We start from the raw sequence: 19,826 nt of genomic DNA, 5'->3' as shown, positions 1-19,826 counted from the left end.
GCAGCAGCCTTTTAATGAGGAAGTTGAATGAGAAGTCAGCCATTTAGAGGTTTTAACCAGCTAGTCACATTTAGGCAGGGATGGGAAACCAGTGGCCCTCCAGATGTTAATGGATTACATTGGCCATGCCAGCTGCAGCTGATGGGAGTTGGAAATCCAAAAATATCAGAACGGGCATAAGTTTCCCATCCAGGTCTTAATGCAAAATGGAAGTTGGCATTCCTCAAGAAGAGAAAAATACTGCTCTCCACATATGGTACAACAAAATAATAGACCTTTAGCACCTTATTGCTGGCATCCAAGGGTGCTATCATCTTAGGTACAGGATGAAAGAGCATCAAGTTGCAGGGAGCATCTTCCTCTAGTTGTGGCAAAAAGGCAAGATGCAAAACTGCTAAGATTAACAACAGAAGCTACTGATTCTACTCATGTTTTAGTTCTATGTGGCTGCATTGTTTTGTTTTTGGTTTTTTAAAAAACACACAGATATAACCTGATGTAAAATTTGCTTTTCTGGCTTTTGGCAAGACTGCATGCACACAGGTAACAAGCAAATGTGATCTGTAAAGATTCCAGACTTCTGACAAGCCACAGGGATAAAATTGGGGGAACAAGAATGAGCATTGCAAGACTTCAACTACTATGCTTGCCTACATTTATTAAGAATTTGAATTATTAGCATTACACTAATAGTGTATGCAACACCTTTCAGAGTTACATAAACCAAAGAGACTAGTCTTGCTACCGAATTGCTGACAATCTTAAATACACAGTGGGGATACTGTCCTCAACTGTGGCTTGGGTGGGGGGTAGAGAGATATAAAAGTGTTGGGTGGGTAGAATGTATGTAACTTGTCATTATAGCTGCTGAAAGCTTGCTTACAGGCGAGGATGTGTGCAACATGTATTACATTCGTATATGTAAAGAATATGTTATTTCTGACTTGTAGAAACATGAATAACCAATGTGGTGCTCTCCTAATGTTCTGAGACTACAGCACTCATCATCTCTAACCACTGACCATATTGACTGGGGCTGCAGTCCAACCATGTCAGCAACCCCTGCCCTACATCTTTTATCGAATGTCACTCATCTAGAGCAAAAAGGAGTGCGTGCACACACACACCCCCCCTCATAGAAATGGGACCTCTCTCCTGTACATCAAAAATAAAAGTTGCTGCTATTCTGCACTGTGTACATAATAATTTGCTAGTAAGATAACTAGAAAGCACCAAACTGCCTAGCAACATCAATTTAAGAGGTAAATAAAGAAATATTAATACCACCAAGTTTGTGGCTTACACCAGCCAGTCTTTCATTCAATCTATTTCTTTTGGAGTTCCAGTCCTTCCACATTTAATAGGCAACCCATAAACATATAATAAACAGAACCTTACAAATGTTAAATCTCCACCTTCTTTACCATCCTTTCTCTGGTTGCCAGAAACCAATGTAAGTAATAAGAAGGTACTGCAAGATTTTTGGAAAATGCACAGATTTGGGTTTGGTTAATCTTTTTAGGAAAGTGTTTCTAGAATATACTGGCAGCTACTGAAAACTCCTCCTTGGCCCCCTTGCTGTCCTAAAACATGATAGATAAATAATAAGCTTAACAGGACGCTTTGTGCTGTGTAGATGTGTCTCATAGAACAAAGGATCAAGCGTACGGGTTCCCTCCCCTTCTCCTACTTGCCTTGGAGGACTTCTGCCACATTTACTTTGTGGTGACTGCTGCCCCCTGGACCTGGTAGGATGGCTAGGAGGTTGTGGGGGTTTGGTCAATGGGGTCAGGAAGTTTCTCCTCATATCCATCCCTTACAAAGATACTGTGAGCATTTAATAATTGCATTTTTACAAACGCTTAGTACCTAACTAAACTATGTGCTGTGATGATAGTTATGAGACTCACAAAAATCCACACATGCATGCACACACGCACAGTGGTATTCAAGTAGATTTTTCTGAGAGTAAACCCACTGAAATTAATTAGTTAGGGCCATTCATTTCAATAAGTCACCTATACTGTACTGTGAGCATAATGATGTTAACGAAACATTCATTCTGCAACACTGAGTTGAATGAGGATGATATAGTCCAAGATGATGGATAACAAAAGCATGAAGCAGAAGACCCACGCTGCAGTCCTAACCCTAGTGCTACTACAGTGATGATGGTGATGATGATATTGGTAACAAGAAAAAATCTCCCCTGAAGTAAATGGGGAATTGAGCGACAAACACACTCTTAGGCTACATTTCTAATCCCAGTACTACAATGCTGCTGATGCTGATGGTGATGATAACATTTTTTAAAAAAACATCTATTTCAAAGGAAATAGGGAATTGTGCAAAGAGCATGAGAGAAAAACAGAAACACTTAGCAAGCCATACTTGTCTCTCATTTCAACAAAAGCCTCCAGAATTATACCCCTCCCAACTATCAACACACATGTATTCTAGCATGTGGGTGGTATTCAGTGCTAGTTCTTCTCAGAGTAGAATCCTGAAAGGGCAATGCCACACAAAAGAAGACCGTTCCATTATATCTGGAATCTTGGTTTACAATAAATGATGGTAAATTGTTGAGTCAAGCAATTTCAAAACATGATTTATGAAGCTGGCTTGTTTAACAAACCAACGTCGTAAACCAGTATTCTTGGTTCATGCAAGATTCTTTGAAACTCTAAACAAATTTGGTAGAAATCAGCTTCCCATCTATATACAATACAGAATTGAGGAGGGGTTGGAGTTTACAGAAATCTGCTGTGATTGGCTATGCTATGAAGATCCTGGTAGTGAACACCACTGAACTGCTGATCGCTGCTGGCTTACTGTCACCACCAATCACCTGCTTGGCTCTGACTTCAAGCCTCCCTTGCCAAGGCACAACAGGGAGCACTTGTAAGGCTTTCAATTGTTCATTGGCAGCTGCATTTCTGGCTGTCATCACATATGACATCAGGTGTGGGGCAGATTACATGGATTGGGGGAAATAGCCACGCCAGCCAAATTGGGACCCATGCCAGACCCACAGGCTCTCCACTCATGGACCAAACCATGATTTTAGCATTATGTGCAAACAGACCCCATTCTGGAGCCATTTATACACTGTTTTAGCTGCACAATTGCCTCTACTCCTGCAAGTTGCTCCTAAGCTGCTCCTGGCAGCATTTAACCTCCTACTTACGTGACAATAGTGGATTGTATAGTTACATGCAATGATAACAATATCTGACCCATTAAGCAGGTGTGTAAGGAGAGTGATACACAGCCACACAATTAACAGTGTCTCCCACTGGCCCAACTGGTGGTGACATAGGGCTAGGCCTTCTCTGTAGTGGCATCCTGGCTGTGGAACACTATCCCAACAGAGATGTGCTTGTGCCCCACACCAACACCATTCCACCAAAAGCTAAAGATCCACTTGTTTTTCCAGGGGCTTTGGAGAAGGGTGGATTTGGCTGACCTGTTATTCTTTGAAAGCTGCACTGCGAATTCTGTATTTTACTGACGCTATTTCAGGTTTTCAAGGTTGTAATTTTATTTGTATTATTTGCTGATCTATGCTCCACCCTGGGATCCTAATGGAGGAATGGTGGGGTATAAATATGAAGAGTAATAAAAAATGACAGATGCAATTATTCTGGAGGGCGGTTTGGGAGCAACCACAGTAGTGGCAGCGACCACACAGCTTTCAAGGTAAGATATAGAAAGTATTAACAGGACATGATTGGAGCTTTTCGGGGATTATATTATCATGAACCAGATCACTGGTGAAAAACTGTTGTACTGTTACCAAAATCTTTATACAGTATAAAATATGCAAGTTTGAGGGTTTAACAAACTGACAAAATATGCATGGGGTCCAGAATAAACCAAAGAATGCTATTTAAAGGAACTGGTTACTTGTCATTTTATTTATTGTCCATTTACTTCAATAATTTATATATTGCTTAATCAGCTATCTCTAAGCGGTGTTGTCACTAAGCAGTTTTGAACTGGTTGCTTTCAGGGAGACAGCAATTGTGATTTTCTTTTAAAATCCCTTATGTGTCAATGCAATTTGACAAATCAAGAAATAATTTGCACTGGTCTAATGTTTTAAACTACTGTTTAAATCTGTGATCAGATATCTACTGTTATACAAACCTGATATTAATACCCCACACCAGCAGTATGATGCAGAAATGTATTCTTAAAAAAAGGCAAAATGGATTTTATTATCTCCTATCTTACAACCAAAGCAGAAATTTGCCAATAATGTGATCACTGCAAGTCACGTTGATCAGAGACTAAATCTACAGAATTCCTGGAAATGTGTGTTACAGTGTCTTACAGCTTTGATTTTGTTCAAGTCACATTAGTCCAATTTATTATCTTATTAGTGCCTTTCAATGCTGACAGAAGTACTGATGGAATTTGTCCTCCAACTGTTCACTGTGCTCTGAAGCAGGCATCCTGCAGCAATCATCTCATCAGGAGGTTTGTTCCACATGTTGTTGGAATCAGGTTTTCAGTGTGGCGGCACCTACCATTTGGAACTCCCTCCTCTTACATATCAGACCAGCAGTGTCTTTTTTGTCTTTTCAGTGAAGACCTTCCTATTTCAAAAGGTCTTTTAAGTGGAGATTTCCCCACCAGGTACTGGATTTGATATATATATGATATTGTGTTCTTTTATCATTGATATTTTTATTGCTCCAGGATGTTCCATAAGATGCACGCCACAAACCGAATGAAATTAAATGAAATGAATAAAAAGAATCTTCCAAAAAGAGCCCAAAGGAGTCAAGGGTTAAGCCCTGAAAACAATAAGGTACTTATTTGCATGAGAAGCTGTGTGTTGATACTACCAGTTTTTCAATTATCTCAGTATCTAATTGGATTACACAATGAAGTGATTAATTTACAGCTGACGTTAGCGGACAGCATAAACGAGACTCAAAATTCAGTGCAAGGATGCAATGATCCACTGTAACTTGAGTAACTTTAAAGAACAAACTTAGTTGGTCTCCAAGGTGCTACTGGTCATTTATTTTAATTTAATTTTAACATATTTTTAAAGAACCCCAAGAGACTGGCTGCTTATATTGATCCAGGATAATTTTAAATCAACGTCTGATTAACTTGAAGTGGGGAAGAGCTCAGTGGTAGAGCATGCCAAAGCTTCACATTTCAATTCCCAGCATCTCCATGTTCAACTGAGAAAGGCTCTTGTCTGAAACCCTTAAAAACTTCCGTCAATCAGTGGAGAGAGTAACAAGCTACATGGACCAATGGTCTGATGTGGCATAAAGAAAGTTCTTGTGTCCTAGGTCAGAGAGCAAAATAGTTTGCTGTCCATTTTCTTTTTCATCCCCTTACACAGCATCAAATGTGGCTGAGAAGAATCCACTAAACTTCAAGAGCAAAATTTGGGGAGGTTGATTGGGAAGGAGTAGCCTGAAAGATCTGGTGCATGTGCAGAATGTTGCTTTCAAGCCTTTGGATCCTGGTTATCTTTGACAAATAGAGATATACTTTGGTATCTATCTAGAACAAGAGCTGAGATACCGTACAAATATGTGCTACGTTATACCAGAATATTCAAAATGTCCTTGATTCAATAATCACATCTCAAAATGTTAACCTGGGTCTTGCTAGATCCAAGGAACCATCAATTTCAGCAAACATGAGAGCAGCCATGATGAACTAAAATGGATGATAGCAATGGAACAATCCTGCTCTTCAAAGGCTGCTTGGAAATGCTGCTGAATATAATGACAGCCAACACGTGACTTTGGTATCTGGATTGGAGAGGAAGATTTAAAAAAGGCTGTACAAAGATGCCGAAGGATCAGCAAGTGTTATTGCATATGGTGAAACACTTGGACTATTTTGGAAGATGATATTGATACATGTAACACATATTGACACTGGGACGTGTCACAGTGACCTGTGTGAAGTCAATGGTGAATGGCAGAGATACCAAGTGCACCTTCCACTAGATCAGGTTGTTAATGATAAAAAAATTATGCAGAATGAGTAAAAGATTAGAAGAGGGTGTACAGCCTCGGCCTCGGCCCAATATACCTGAAGGAGCGTCTCCTCCCCATCGTTCTGCCCAGACACTGAGGTCCAGCTCCGAGGGCCTTCTGGCGGTTCCCTCATTGCGAGAAGCAAAGCTACAGGGAACCAGGCAGAGGGCCTTCTCGGTAGTGGCAACCGCCCTGTGGAACACCCTCCCATCAGATGTCAAAGCGATAAACAACTACCTGACATTCAGAAGACATCTTAAGGCAGCGCTGTTCAGGGAAGTTTTTAATGTGTGACATTTTAGTGTATTTTTGGTCTCTGTGGAAGCCGCCCAGAGTGGCTGGGGAAACCCAGCCAGATGGGCGGGGTACGAAAAAATAAATTATTATTATTATTATTATTATTACAGCTTTATTTCCAGTTTACTTTTCTTCTTCACACTACACTACAGCTTCCTTTCTTTTCTGTCCTTATGGTTTTATCTCCCTATCTCCTTTCTTTTTTACTGTTGTAAAAAAAGAGCAGTGGTAAAAAAAGAGCAATTATAAGACAGTGTAGAATAGCCAGAAAAACAGATGGACTGGAGTGAGTTTTAGATGCAGGCATTGGATTCTTATTCAAACTGCTTTAATAGCTTGGACAATGGCGTGCCATTTCTTAGATATTATTCTGTTAGTTGCCATTCTATGCTTTTTCCATGGTACTGCCTGAATAGGAGGGATAATTCTGCCATATTGCAGTGAGCTCAACTGAAACCCCCTCCCCTTAATTACAGTCTAATTCCATATATTAAGAATAAGACACCACCAGTAAATCTTTAGGTAAGCTGCAGATACACAGCTATGAAGGTCAATTTCCTTTTGTAACTAACACACACATAATTTTAGTAAATGTCGCTTCCATGAAATTGTATCACTGATACAATCATTTTATATAGTCTAAAATCTCTCTTGACATAAATATCCCAATTTTCCCACAACTGAACCAAGGGTCTCCTCTTTATACCCGATTCTTTAAAACGATCTTTCCTGCTGGCCCCTGCTTCTCATTTTACAACTGTGAGGTGAATTCTATTTTACTGCACAGAAAATATTTCATGAAAACGTGAAAGGCAATTATGGGCAAAATTTACAGCAGCTATATTTTAAGAAGCAATTGAAAACTTAGGAATTGCTTTTGAGATCACTTTCAGGCCCTATTAGAAGACATTTTTCCCCTTAAGGGATGACAGTTTAATGCATACTTGGTTTGATTATAATGCTAGGCTATGCACACTGTGGGTAGAAGGGGGAATGGAAATGTAAGAAAAGGCATGTACCATTTCTTGGCTGCCTATCAAGTTTCTTAAAAAAAATTAAAGCCTTCAAAAATAAGATACAACAAAACTAAGCTCTTTCACTTCTATTTTTAGCCAAACATTGTACAGGTGGGCTGGCATTAACCTACCTCTTGCGTTTATAGGCTACTGAAGGAATGTAGTGTTAGCACTGTGCTGAAAATTTCTGTTTCCACTTTTCAAAATGAAAGTAGCACTCTCAGTGGGTAGACATACCCTTTACATTTTCACCTTTTCTGATCCTGTTCTTTACAAATGGACACATCAGTTTATTTTCACTCTATATCAGTTCTGAGTGTGTTCAATCATAGGTTCATCCATCCCAAGTTTTGTACATTTTAAAAAACCAACCAACCATTAAACACTTAAACTGGTCACATTATATAGGCATTTTGCATGCAGTCTTCCCCCTTCCTTTTGTATACTTTCGAATGCATTTCCCCCCTAAAATGGATTGTTTTTTTGGACTAAAAACTGCAGCACAAAAACCAAAATCTATAAGCAAGTCTGGCAATTTAGGTCACTTTGCTTCAGTATTTGGACTAAATGGATTACTCATCCATCCCTGCCATCCATCCCCCCATATTCTTCAATTACCAGCCAATCAGCGACAATATAATAAACACAATAATTTCATGATGCTGTAATCCCAGTTTGGGTAGCTAGCTACAAAGCCACCTGATGGAGGGCAACACAACTAAGTCAGAGAGGGCAGTATGTCCTGGACTAGTTACATGGGTTATCCTGGTCAATCAGAAAATATGCACTAAAATGATGTCACTGAGGGAAAATGGATTCCCGTTTAGGAAGTCCTTTCCTGAATATAGGAACATTTGTTGCCTTTTGTCTTACCCTAAAAAATAGTAAGAGAATATTCTTTCAATGCTAATTAAAGTGTCACAAAAGCTGCCCTTTCTTTTGGTTCAGACATACAGTGGTACCTCGGGTTACGTACTTAATTCGTTCCGGAGGTCTGTTCTTAACTTGAAACTGTTCTTAACCTGAAGCACCATTTTCGCTAATGGGGCCTCCTGCTGCTGCTGCCGCCGCGCCGCCAGAGCACGATTTCTGTTCTCATCCTGAAGCAAAGTTCTTAACCTGAAGCACTATTTCTGGGTTAGCGGAATCTGTAACCTAAAGCGTATGTAACCTGAAGCATATGTAACCTGAAGCATATGTAACCTGAAGCATATGTAACCTGAGGTACCATTTGTAATGATGACTTGTAGGACAGCGAGTAATGGGAAATGGTTTGCATGCACCAGGGAGTATCAAAATGAACAAATAGCCCTGAAGAACATAGCATTCTGGTGGCCATGTGTACTTGTGCTAAGTATAATGAAGTCAGATAAAGAACCAATAGCAAGCTCAGATACCTTTTTCAAAAACTCCCAACTGTACATCCACATTAACTGCTTCATTTCTTCAGCATCTACACACCCCTTTCAAGAGCAATTTGACAACTTTCATTAGTCACCTTTCATGTGCATCTCATATTAGGGAATCAATGCTGTGGTTATCCAATGTTCCCTTGTATTGATGAATCAACTATAATTCCTAACAGTTTACATGCTTGTCGCATGTCTCCCAACAATCTGACACAGCCAAATTTACACACAGTGGTGGATCTTTTGTGCACTTCTTGCGGATATGATTCAGATAGCAGATGGTATTTCCCAAATAGCAAAAGCACACTTTATTCTTACATTTGAAAAGGTTTGTTTTCAGATTGTGTAAGAGCCAGAATACCCTCTAAGAGAGGGGTCAGCAACCTTTTTCAGTCGTGGGCTGGTTCACCATCCCTCAGACCATGTGGTGGGCCGCACTATATATTTTTTTTAGGGGGGGGATGAACGAATTCCTATGCCCCACAAATAACCCAGAGAAGCATTTTAAATAAAAGCACACATTCTACTCATGTAAAAACACACTGATTCCCAGACCGTCTGTGGGCCGGATTGAGAAGGCGATGGGGCTGCATCCGGCCCACAGGCCTTAGGTTGCCTATCCCTGCTTAGCCCCACGGGTTCAAGTGCATCTGGAAGGGAACATAACTCAGTGGCAGAGCACATGCTTTTGCAAGTCTCTGGTTCAATTCCTGGCACCACCAATTAAATAAAAGATCAGGTACCAGATATGGAGAAAGCCACATGGATCTATGGACACAGTATAAGGAAGCTTCCTAAGAAAGCAGCCCACAGCACTGACTTATATAGATTCAATAAGCAAATGGGCACGTATGGACAACCTCTGATATAGAGAATAGTCTCCTCTATGAGCCTGTACTTTGAATTCATGAACAGTTCTCTATTAGCACAGGATTTATTGGCATCAACTTAATTGCAATATTTTTAGTCAGATGAGCAACACAGAGACTATAGTATGTATTTTAGGTGCCACAAATGAATAAAATTACCACCATTAAATGTAATTCAAATGTTTTACTCCTTCCAGTACTGAACTAGGTAATTAAGTACCTATCAGTCAGGAAGCAATATGAGGCCACCCAAAAACAAAATAGTGGTTTCCCTGTACTTGGGGAAACAGGTATGCAGAAGTGTATTAGTTTGCATGTTTCATTTAAATGGTCCTGAGAGTTTCTAGGACATACAGAATGCTGAATGCATACAGGCAAAAACTTAGTAACTATTTTCCTTTCCTTCGCATCTCCAAATCTGAAGCACAACTACAAGTGTCTTGATTCACACTGACTGGAGCCCCGAACAATAGCATTTCAGCTATCAACAGGGATATTGCATGTTTTCTAAAGCTGGTGTCCACCGGTCTTTTCTTAAAACAAAAACCGCAGAGGAAAGATTGACTCCAAATTCTACTAGTGATTTTTAAAATCTCAAACTCTTGAAGAAAAACTGTAATTACTGATGAGAAGTTGGTGGCATGGTGAGTGAGAATCTGATGTTCTAGAGCTTATATCTTCAGTTTTACTAAACTTTAGCAAAAAGGAAACCCAGGATTTTCGGAAAAAAGAGAGACATATTGGAGAATGGATCCTCATTGCACCAGTGATCACAGGATACTTTTTCAGGTCCTCAGTGCTCTATGATATCTAATATCTGCCAAAGAATATTATTTGCCTGCGCGTCAAAATTAAAATCTGAGCAACTGGACCATATTTAAACTTCTTGTATGCACTTTCAGGATCCAAGGAGGAACAAGCCTTGGTAATGGGGAAACAAGAAAAGATAGAAAAATGAACAATCTATAATGCTGGAAAGAAAAGGGTTGTGGTGATAGCAAAGCAAAGAGACATAATAAAGAGCCAAGAAGTTCATATGGGCCACAGTGAGGAGAGACCCACTGTGCAAGCTGAAGTCCTTCTGCTGACTGGACCTATCAGTTGAATCACATTCATTACATTTATAGTAATTATTTCTGAAATTCTATCTATACATATACATTAGCATATGCAAATCCATGTGGGTTTTATTATTATTATTATTAACAATGTGTTAAGTTTCAGAGGGGACCAAGTTGCAGAGGAGGGCTAGGTGACTAACAAAAGGCTCAAACATCCTTTCAATCCTACATGCTTTTCTTCAGGAGGGGAGGAGCAGCCTCCTCAGCCCCCACATTGCCTAGAACTGGAAAACATCCCCACAAGCAATAAGCTTATTTAATACCAGAACTTCTTCTCAAAGCCATTTAGAAGAGAGGTACCATGTTCTGTGCTTCTCTAAGCACATAGCTCCAAAACCGCCCCTTACTGAGAAGCAAGCATGCCTGCACTTTAAGCAGCTCAACAGAAGTGTAGTAATGCCAACAAAAGATGCTGGGCAGAATCCAATGCAGTGCTAAGTCTCTTGTTCCACTGGCGCACGGATTTTTTTTTGCGGAACGGAACATTCCCCCCCCCCCACAGGGGGAGTGCTATTGTGCAAACAAAAATCATTGCACTGATGGGATGCAGTTGTTAAATACCATCCTCAGACACAACAAAGACAGCCTGGAGCAGCTCCAAATTTTGGAGATTTCAATTAGAAATTGTGCCTGGGCCCTTAGCTAAAGCTGGTTACAGATGCCTGGTTACAGCAACACCTTTGTCAATGTTGTATTTCCATACATGATGTTTTCCCCACTTAAAAAAAGAAAAGAAAATCTCAACATTTTCCTTCAGTAAGATTCTGTATTTCCTTACCATCCTGTAAGCATAAACTGCCAAAACTGAATAGCATAGACATATCTACTCCAGGAAAGTAAAAAACTAACTATCCTGTTGGGTTGGATTAGTCCAGTTGCGGATGACTCTGGGGTTGCGGCACTCATCTCACTTTACTGGCTGAGGGAGCCGGCGTTTGTCCGCAGACAGCGGACAGCGTTTGTCTGCGGTCAGAATGACTAAGCTGCTTCTGGCGAACCAGAGCAGCGCACGGAAACGCTGTTTACCTCCCCGCTGGAGCGGTACCTATTTATCTATTTGCACTTCGTGCTTTTGAACTGCTAGGTTGGCAGGAGCAGGGACTGAGCAACGGGAGCTCACTTCATCGTGCGGATTCAAACCACCAACCTTCTGATCGGCAAGCCCTAGGCTCTGTGGCTTAGACCACAGCGCCACCCGCTGATGGGAGTATTAAATGTATTCCCCCTCCCCTTTACATCTTAACCTCTGCATTTCATTGTTTTTGGATTTTTTTAAAAAAGCTTTAGTTAGTTTTTTGTGCTGTTTTTAACTGGAGTTGTGATTTTCAATGTTTTAATCCATTTGCTGCTGCATTGAACATGAGCATTGTTATGAAAATTAAACAGCTGCATGTTTGACTGCAAAAATTCCTGTAAGACCTATTGCAGTCGTTAAGAGTCGTCAACAGGCTCATCACAGCTATCTGCCAATCACCCATTCCCACCACCCTTCTGAGTAATACCCCTCCCCACCTTCTCACTATATAGAAGGGTCTGGAAACTTCTGTTTCAGTGTATCTGAAGAAGTGTGCATGCACACGAAAGCTCATACCAAGAACTAACTTAGTTGGTCTTTAAGGTGCTACTGGAAGGAATTTTTTTTGTTTTGACTATGGCAGACCAACACGGCTACCTATCTGTAACTGCAAAAATTCATGCATTTATCTCAGCCAAGGCCTTTAAATTGATGGAAATAAATGTATGCTTTATTTAGTACACATTTATATGCACTTTTATTACTTTACATCATGGGTGAGGAATTGGATCTGACTAGTACGCCAGATTTTATCTCCCTCAGCCCACCACCCACAGGCCAAGTCTGACAGGTGGTTGAGGCCCCCTAGCTGTTAATCGTCTGATGCTCTGACATCAGGTGACCTGTTTTTGCTCACAACTTACTTTCAAACCATGTGGGTAAAGGTGTAGCCCATGAAAAGCACTATGAGGGCTTTGCTATGCATAGTGCTCTGTAAGTGCAGCAATCAGCTGTGCATAAGTGCAACACAGTTTCACAAGCCTCTTGCATAGCATGTCAGAAGCCTGACAGCTACATCTTTACCTGTCCTACAACTGGCATCATATAATGGCACTGGTGGGTGTTGCTTGGCTACAGTGGCCTGGTGGACCTAATTATGCCTGTGGACCAAAAATGCCCTACACTGGGTTCATGTTAATGAAAGTATTTTTTGGCAGAATTAAACTAAGGACACAATGTTCTAGGTCATAATCAGTGCAAGAGTATTCTGCTCACAGTGCAAGCGTATTTCAAAACATTCCATTTATGGCAGTCCTATGGTATTTTACTTATTTTTCTAATGCATTAAGAGAAAATTCTTCAGCACTGGCCACAAACGTAAGTAAAATAACATATAAGAGTAGTTTCCATTCACCATTTGCTCCATCTTGTCACCATGTGTAACTTTGTGGGACAGCAGCAACACTTACAACTAATTCTATTTTAGAGTCGCTTGAGGTCTGGCAGAAAAACACTTGTGACTACTCCAACAAATAGGATACTTTATCCCATATATACTTTGAAGTCCTGAATCAGGTGATCCAGCATGTACTACGCACCATTCTTCCCTGTGTCTCTGGGGCTGTTTGCATGCCATGTATTTAACTCTACAGTAGTTTTAATGTCTGTCTGCACTGAAAGTGGACAGGAAAGGGAAACACAAGAAATGTTGCATGCTTACACAAGCTTTGAAATCTAGTTTGGGATTGTAAATTTTCCATCTATCCATGCTTCTAAAGTTTCCAATCCCAAGCTTCATGATAAACTGAAGAACTGATCTGTTACAAAAATATGCAGTGTTTCAAAAGTACAAATACACAAAGGTTATTCGGTGCTTAGCATGGAGAAAATTGCTGTTACATCATTTTCACTTTTCAGGTCAATCCATAGTTGGGTATGATTTACAACAAACATGAGGACCAGGTGGAGAAAAGTGAGGTAAAAAGCAAAAGAGCTTTCAAAAGTAAAAATTTCAGAAATTGTGGGTGTCAGAGGTAAACTAGCTCAGTTCTTCCTTGCCTGAGAAACTGTTCAAGAACAATTATATCTGCTTATCATTTTCAAAATACCATTTCTGAAAATCACATTTGTAGGGACTGCAAAAACTTATCAGCTGTACTCCATAAATAAGACCAAGATAGCTTAATTTAAAAGTGAACAAGCACAAGCCCCCGAGGTTAAATTTCATTGAATGCCAAGACTGCAATCGCCACTGAACTCAATGGAGTTAGTTCTGAACAAACAATGCTATAAGAGTAATAACCAGGAAACAAAGAAAATCAAGTTTTATTATTAAATAATCTGACTGATGTCTTAAAACAGCTTACATATTTTTTAAAAAAATAAGTCTACTGGCTTAATCACTTGTGATTTGAAACAAGAGGTTCTAGATGAATAATCCAAATATGTGCTTTGTTTAAAGTAGTTCTGATTATGAGGATATGATTTTACATTAATTATAGGAACTATGCAAAGTGTTACTGATGACTTAGAGGTTTATGAACTGCAACAGAATCAGAACCATGCCTATCAGATGTCGAGATAATTTATGTATGTTCAAATGTAGTCACTGAGTGAAGATCAATTTTAACCAAGAGAATTTACTTTCTGGGGATTGTCAATGCATTTTCCTAAGAAACTGCAAAATACTGCATGGACTGTCAGCTGTAATACTCCATGCGTATTTGTGGTCAATATGAGTTAGCTTATTTTAAACAGAATGAAACAGCATATTTAATTAATCCTCATGCAGTGCTGTCAAAGTATTGAGTTGTAGGAGAATAATTTTATTGATCAATTAAATTTGCAAAATATTTTCTCTACCTATTTGGGAATCTGGAATATATTTCCTATTATAACACCACATCACAGTCAAATTTAACATGCTAAAAGCCATTATTCCATCAGTGAAAGAATACTGCCAGTTACTTCACTTGACTGTGTCATATTACTAAAAGAAAGCCCTTAGCAATTTCAATCTAAAATGCAAAATATCTGCTATGTGTGGGTACAAAATAACAGGAAAATAACAGGGAAGAAAGATCTGTCCAGCAACACTTCCTCAACGTTACTGAACAATCTGGGTGGAAAATTTTAGTTTGCCATTAAAGCTGATGATCTAATTGACAGATTAGTCACTATACTAAAGCTATTGACTCTAGCTAGCATCACAAAGAACAAAACAGATCCTTTCAACTAGAAGACTCAGAGAGCAGACTTGGATCCCAATTTTTGAATTTTGTCTTAACAGAATGCCACAACTCAAGACTAATTTAACCATAACTAAAACCTTTGGTGGAAAACATACATAATGTTGAATAATAAAAGGCAGGAGTCTTGTCTTTCTTACTTAGCCTATTCCAATAATAAGCGACAGTACTCACAAATATACCATTCTGTATGCAATTGTATTGATGTACAGATTCAGTTAAATACTAATACCAGTGTTGCTACATTCATTATTTTAACTGTTAAAGTCTTAAAAGACCTGCAGAATTGCCTATCAAGGCTCATCACTTAGGCCAAACTTTCTATCCAGAATCTAACAAACATCCAGACTGATGGAATCTGGATAACACCAGTTCCAGCAAGAATATTTAACAATCTTTCTCCCAAAATAGGGAAATGCAAAGACATTCAACCTATTACATTATTCCAGATTAGCACACAAAAACCCTTCAGGATTACATGACCCAATTCCTTCACTACAATTTGAAAATTACCTTAAAATGTGCAAGTCCAATGAATCTGAATCCATTTTAACAGCCAGACCATCAACAGTCTGGTGCATTTTTAATGTATATCAACAGACAATAGTGTACAGGTTTCCGTTCTGGAATGAAAGATAGAGAACTCAAGCTTTCCTAAGCAGCAATGTAACTGTAAGTTGGATTTCCCTTCCCAAACAGCAATTACCAAACATCATGGCAACAAAAAAATACCTTCTATTAATGGCTGTGTTCTAGTTATTCACGGACTCTTTTCAAGTATTGCATTCTTTCAACTTCTTAGGGAAAAAAGTTAACTTTGTAAGACCTGAATTGCTTCTCCCTCTAATTATTTTCTACATAAAATGTTAGTTTATTGCAACACTCTCAACGTTATTATTAAAAGGTGGGATCCAAATAGCATTGCTTTGCTAACAGAAGACATCTGTCAGCAAAATGGAAGACAATTTGTGGTGGTTGCTCTTCCCCCCATCAGCCTGCACTGCCTCCCTAATTTGGTCTAGAAGGTTTCCCAATCTTCTTGAACAGACTTTAGGATTATGCAGGAAGGGGGAATTGCTTCAAATAGCCTTCCATTCTACTGATAAATGTCAGGGGAGTAATACGGAGTTCCACCCATATTCTTTTACCAGGTTGTATTGTGAGAGGATGAGTAAGAAATGTAGAAAATAAAGTTTGCTTTTTTAAAAAAGGACCATGTGACAGTATGATGCCAACCTGTCTATTTTTTGGCAACTAACAGGTCCTACAAATATTTTCATCTTTTAGTACAAAGAATCACATTTTGGGGGCTGCATTAAATTTTTAGAAACTGGTCTGCTAAAAATATAAACTACTAGATGGTAGTACCTAATATTTAAGGTGATTGACAACCAGATACCTGGGATTTTTTTTTTTTTGCAGCCTCATCTAACAGATATAAGATGCTAATTACTGGCATGGTAGCCATTTTAGTAATAGAGCAATCTTATGCATGGCTACTCAGAAGAAAGTTTCACTCCTAGATAAGCATATATAGGATTGCTGCCAGGATGATCTGAAGTGGCCAGCTATTTGTTATAAGCTAATAGTGTTTTGTTTCATTTTGTTCTTAAAGAAGTTCAATTATGTTTTGGGCAACAACCATGGACCAGATATTCACTGCAAGAAGATAATCACAAAGTATTTTAATGCTACCACTTTCTATCCAGAACACTATAACTATTACAAAAAAAGGACAATTCAAACATTTTCGTCAATATTTGCTTCAAACATAACCACACTTTTTTTTTAAAAAAAACAACAACTAAAATCTTACTTTACACCCTCCCTTCAGAGCATATTGGACTCCACCTTCTAAAGCAATCATAATTTAGAAGAGTAAATGTTAATTTGATTTAACCTGTCACATCAGCTTTTATCATCTTCTTGCTATCTAAAGAAGGTGAAAGACAATTTTTCATTTTATAACCTAATTCCATTTCAGTTTTATTTAACTGTCTACATTATTCTGTGAGTGTGTGCACATACACAATCACACACAGAAGCAGTGGTATCTACATACAGTTTTACACAAATATTTACATACACATGTTATACACAAACTAATGCGATTCCATGATTTACTTTTAAGTAGAAAGGCATATGCTTTTGTAGCATATTTAATTGTTGCACTGGTCTTACAAGAGTACTATAAACCTTTTGCAACAATTAGCTAAAGCACATTTCATTCAGGATTTTATAGATTGTATATAAAAAATACAATACCTAGAATGCTTATCAAACAAATAATGCTTTATTGGCATCTAAAAAAAAACATTAAAATGTATGTTAATTTTTCAATTTTTTTAACCCACTGCAGTACGAGCAACAAATCACAGACACGTACTTTTGAGAAATAAGAGACTATAATGCAGAAATATCAAGAACACACCATTTTCTGTATTATTTATGCTCCTTTTTTCTTTTTGGCCAAACTGTAGGAACATATAGTATCACAGCTCTGCCTATGCTTTAAAATTCTGCAGCAGCCTAAAAACCTGGACGAGATACACCAGCACCTGTTTTCAAGTATAACAATTTCCATGGCCAACCTAATAGCAATATCTAAAAATTTCCATTTCTTCCATAGGAAGTCTTTGTTTGTTTGACAAGCTGTTATTTTTCCTTGTGAAGTAAAAGCAAGTGGGGCAAGTTTGCGTTTTGTCAGAAAAAATAAAAAAGAAAAAAGAAAAGAAGGAAAGTTTACCTACCATGTTCAAATTAAGAACAATTTTCTATACAGGTCAGTTGTACAGCTATTTAAGTGAAAGATGAACATGAACATTAGATTAACTTAATTCTGGCAGACAAAAGTGAACTACTAAGGTCCAGTCAGCAATTCATCTATTACAGAGAGAGATGACAACTTTACAAAAGGTATCTTTTTACCTACTGAGTGATGATTATGTCCCCTCAGTTTCTGTGCTTTCTACCACTGGTTCACTTTCTAATTCAGCTTCTGTGTCACTCTTCTCTTTTTTTGTGTCACTTGAAGTTGCCAGCTTTTCATAAAGTTCTGGTTCACCCTGTACTTGCGCTGCAGGTGGCTGACTCTCTGTCTCTGCATTTTCACCATTGACTTGGGGCACACTGTCAGTCTTTTGTTGAGAAGTGCCACCTTCAAAAAATTCAAATGCTCTTGGATGTGGAGGGGGTATCCAGTTGTTCTGTATTCTCTCTCTCCCAAATCTGTTTCCATTAATTTCTCTGCCAAAATTAAAATCTCTGTCATCCCTGTCCCTCTGCCTTTCCCAAGGTCTTCGGCGATCATCAAAGTCTCTGTGAGTGTCTTGTTCAAGTCCCCGGTTCCAAGTTGGGCCACTTCGATTTTCAAATCTGTAGTTTGTTTGACGATACCTTTCTCGGTCTTCCTGGAAGCCTTTAAGACCACCAAATGTAGGAAATGAATGATGCTCTCTTTCATCAAAATCTCCTCTTTGTCCCCAGTGCTTGTCTGAATTGAAAGCAAAATGGTCTCTCCTACCAAGTCCTTCCATGCCTGGTCTTCCAAAGTTCTCTCTTAAATCTATGTGTGGCCTGGCAAGATGTTCTCTTCCATCTACTGGAGGTCTTCCTAAACTTTCTCTTGGATCTAGTGATGGCCTTCCAACTGAATCCCTCATATCCACTGAAGAGGTCCGATTAATGTTCTCCCTATTTTCCACTGGAGGAAAGCGATAGTCTCTATCTCCTTCTTGCTGAATGCTGTCATCTCCAAGTGCCAACCTTTTATCTGGATTTGACATGTTATCAACACTTTGTCTACCGGAAGTTCCAAATGGTCTCTCTGTTTGAGTAAACAAATCTCCTGAAAGGAAAGCTCTAGGCGGAGGAAGGGATGGGTCAAGGATTGCTGGAGGAGGAATGCTATGCTGTAGTGGTATTCCAGGCTGCAGGAGAGGAAATCGTGGCCCAGGTGGCTGGGGCATTAGTCCTGAGCGGATATCTACTAGAGGCATTCCAGGCAACCTTTGACTAGCAATAGTTAAATGGGGTACATTTTGAATTCCAGCATGTGGCTGTAACCCTAAAAGTCCAGAGCCACTTGAAATATTTGGTGGTGGTAATCCTAATAGTCCAGAACTACTTGAGACAATCGGTGGTGGCAATCCCAGAATCCCAGAGTTGCTTGATACAATAGGTGGTTGGAGTGCTGCCAAAAGCCCAGAACTACTTGACACTATAGGTGGCTGGACTCCTGACAAAAGTCCAGAGTTACTTGACACTATGGGTGGCTGGAGTCCCATTAGAAGGCTGGAGCTGCTTGAGACAGTCATGGGCTGGAGTCCTGCCAGAAGTCCAGAGCTGCTTGAGACACTTGGAGGCTGGACACCCGTCAAAAGCCCAGAGTTGTTTGAAGCATTAGGTGGCTGAACTCTTGTCAAATGTCCAGAGCTGCTTGACACACTGGCTGGCTGCACAAGCCCAGAACTACTTGAGACACTAGGTGGCTGTATTCCCCCTACAAGCCCCGAACTGGTTGAGACACTTGGTGGCTGCATTCCCCCAGTAAGTCCAGAACTGCTTGAAACATCATCTGGGACTGAAAGGCAAATGCAAAAATATAAGTCAGCAGAAAAAAAGAGTACATACTATGAAATAGCTAATTTTCTTTTTTTAATCAGCTACTTGTGTTGCTTGAAACTGCAGCAGTTTCATCTCTGAGTTAGATTAAACCAAGATCAACATTTATCAGTTGGTTTCTTATCTGTTTGAAATCGTATTTGTAAAAAGTAAACCCAGCATCTCAAATTTGGGGACAGACTGAATTAAGCAGGATTTGAAATAATAATAA

At 39.3% G+C, this 19,826-nt stretch overlaps 1 protein-coding gene across 7 annotated transcripts in view; it reads right to left on the bottom strand.

The window, feature by feature from the left end:
- SCAF8 (SR-related CTD associated factor 8) overlaps positions 1-19,826 on the bottom strand; it is a 71,894-nt gene that overhangs the window by 17,829 nt on the left and 34,239 nt on the right. For 2 of the 7 annotated variants that reach the window (XR_014562482.1, XR_014562483.1), the window contains exons 20-21: positions 17,921-19,574; positions 15,506-15,615 (exon numbers count right to left, since the gene is read on the bottom strand). Coding sequence is in view for 5 of the 7 variants with exons in the window: in XM_083732180.1 (XP_083588306.1) it covers positions 17,935-19,574 (1,640 nt within the window). In the remaining 2 variants the exon portion in view is untranslated. Of the gene's footprint in view, positions 1-14,054; positions 15,616-16,945; positions 19,575-19,826 lie in introns of those variants that run through there. The other 5 variants (XM_083732180.1, XM_083732182.1, XM_083732181.1 and 2 more) reach the window with 3 other exon arrangements.

The sequence above is a fragment of the Podarcis gaigeae genome (assembly GCF_964106915.1).
Source record: "Podarcis gaigeae genome assembly, chromosome: 3".
NCBI classification, from domain to species: domain Eukaryota; kingdom Metazoa; phylum Chordata; class Lepidosauria; order Squamata; family Lacertidae; genus Podarcis; species Podarcis gaigeae.
Note: the sequence above shows the minus strand (reverse complement) of the source record. Positions and strands in the feature narration are given on the sequence as shown.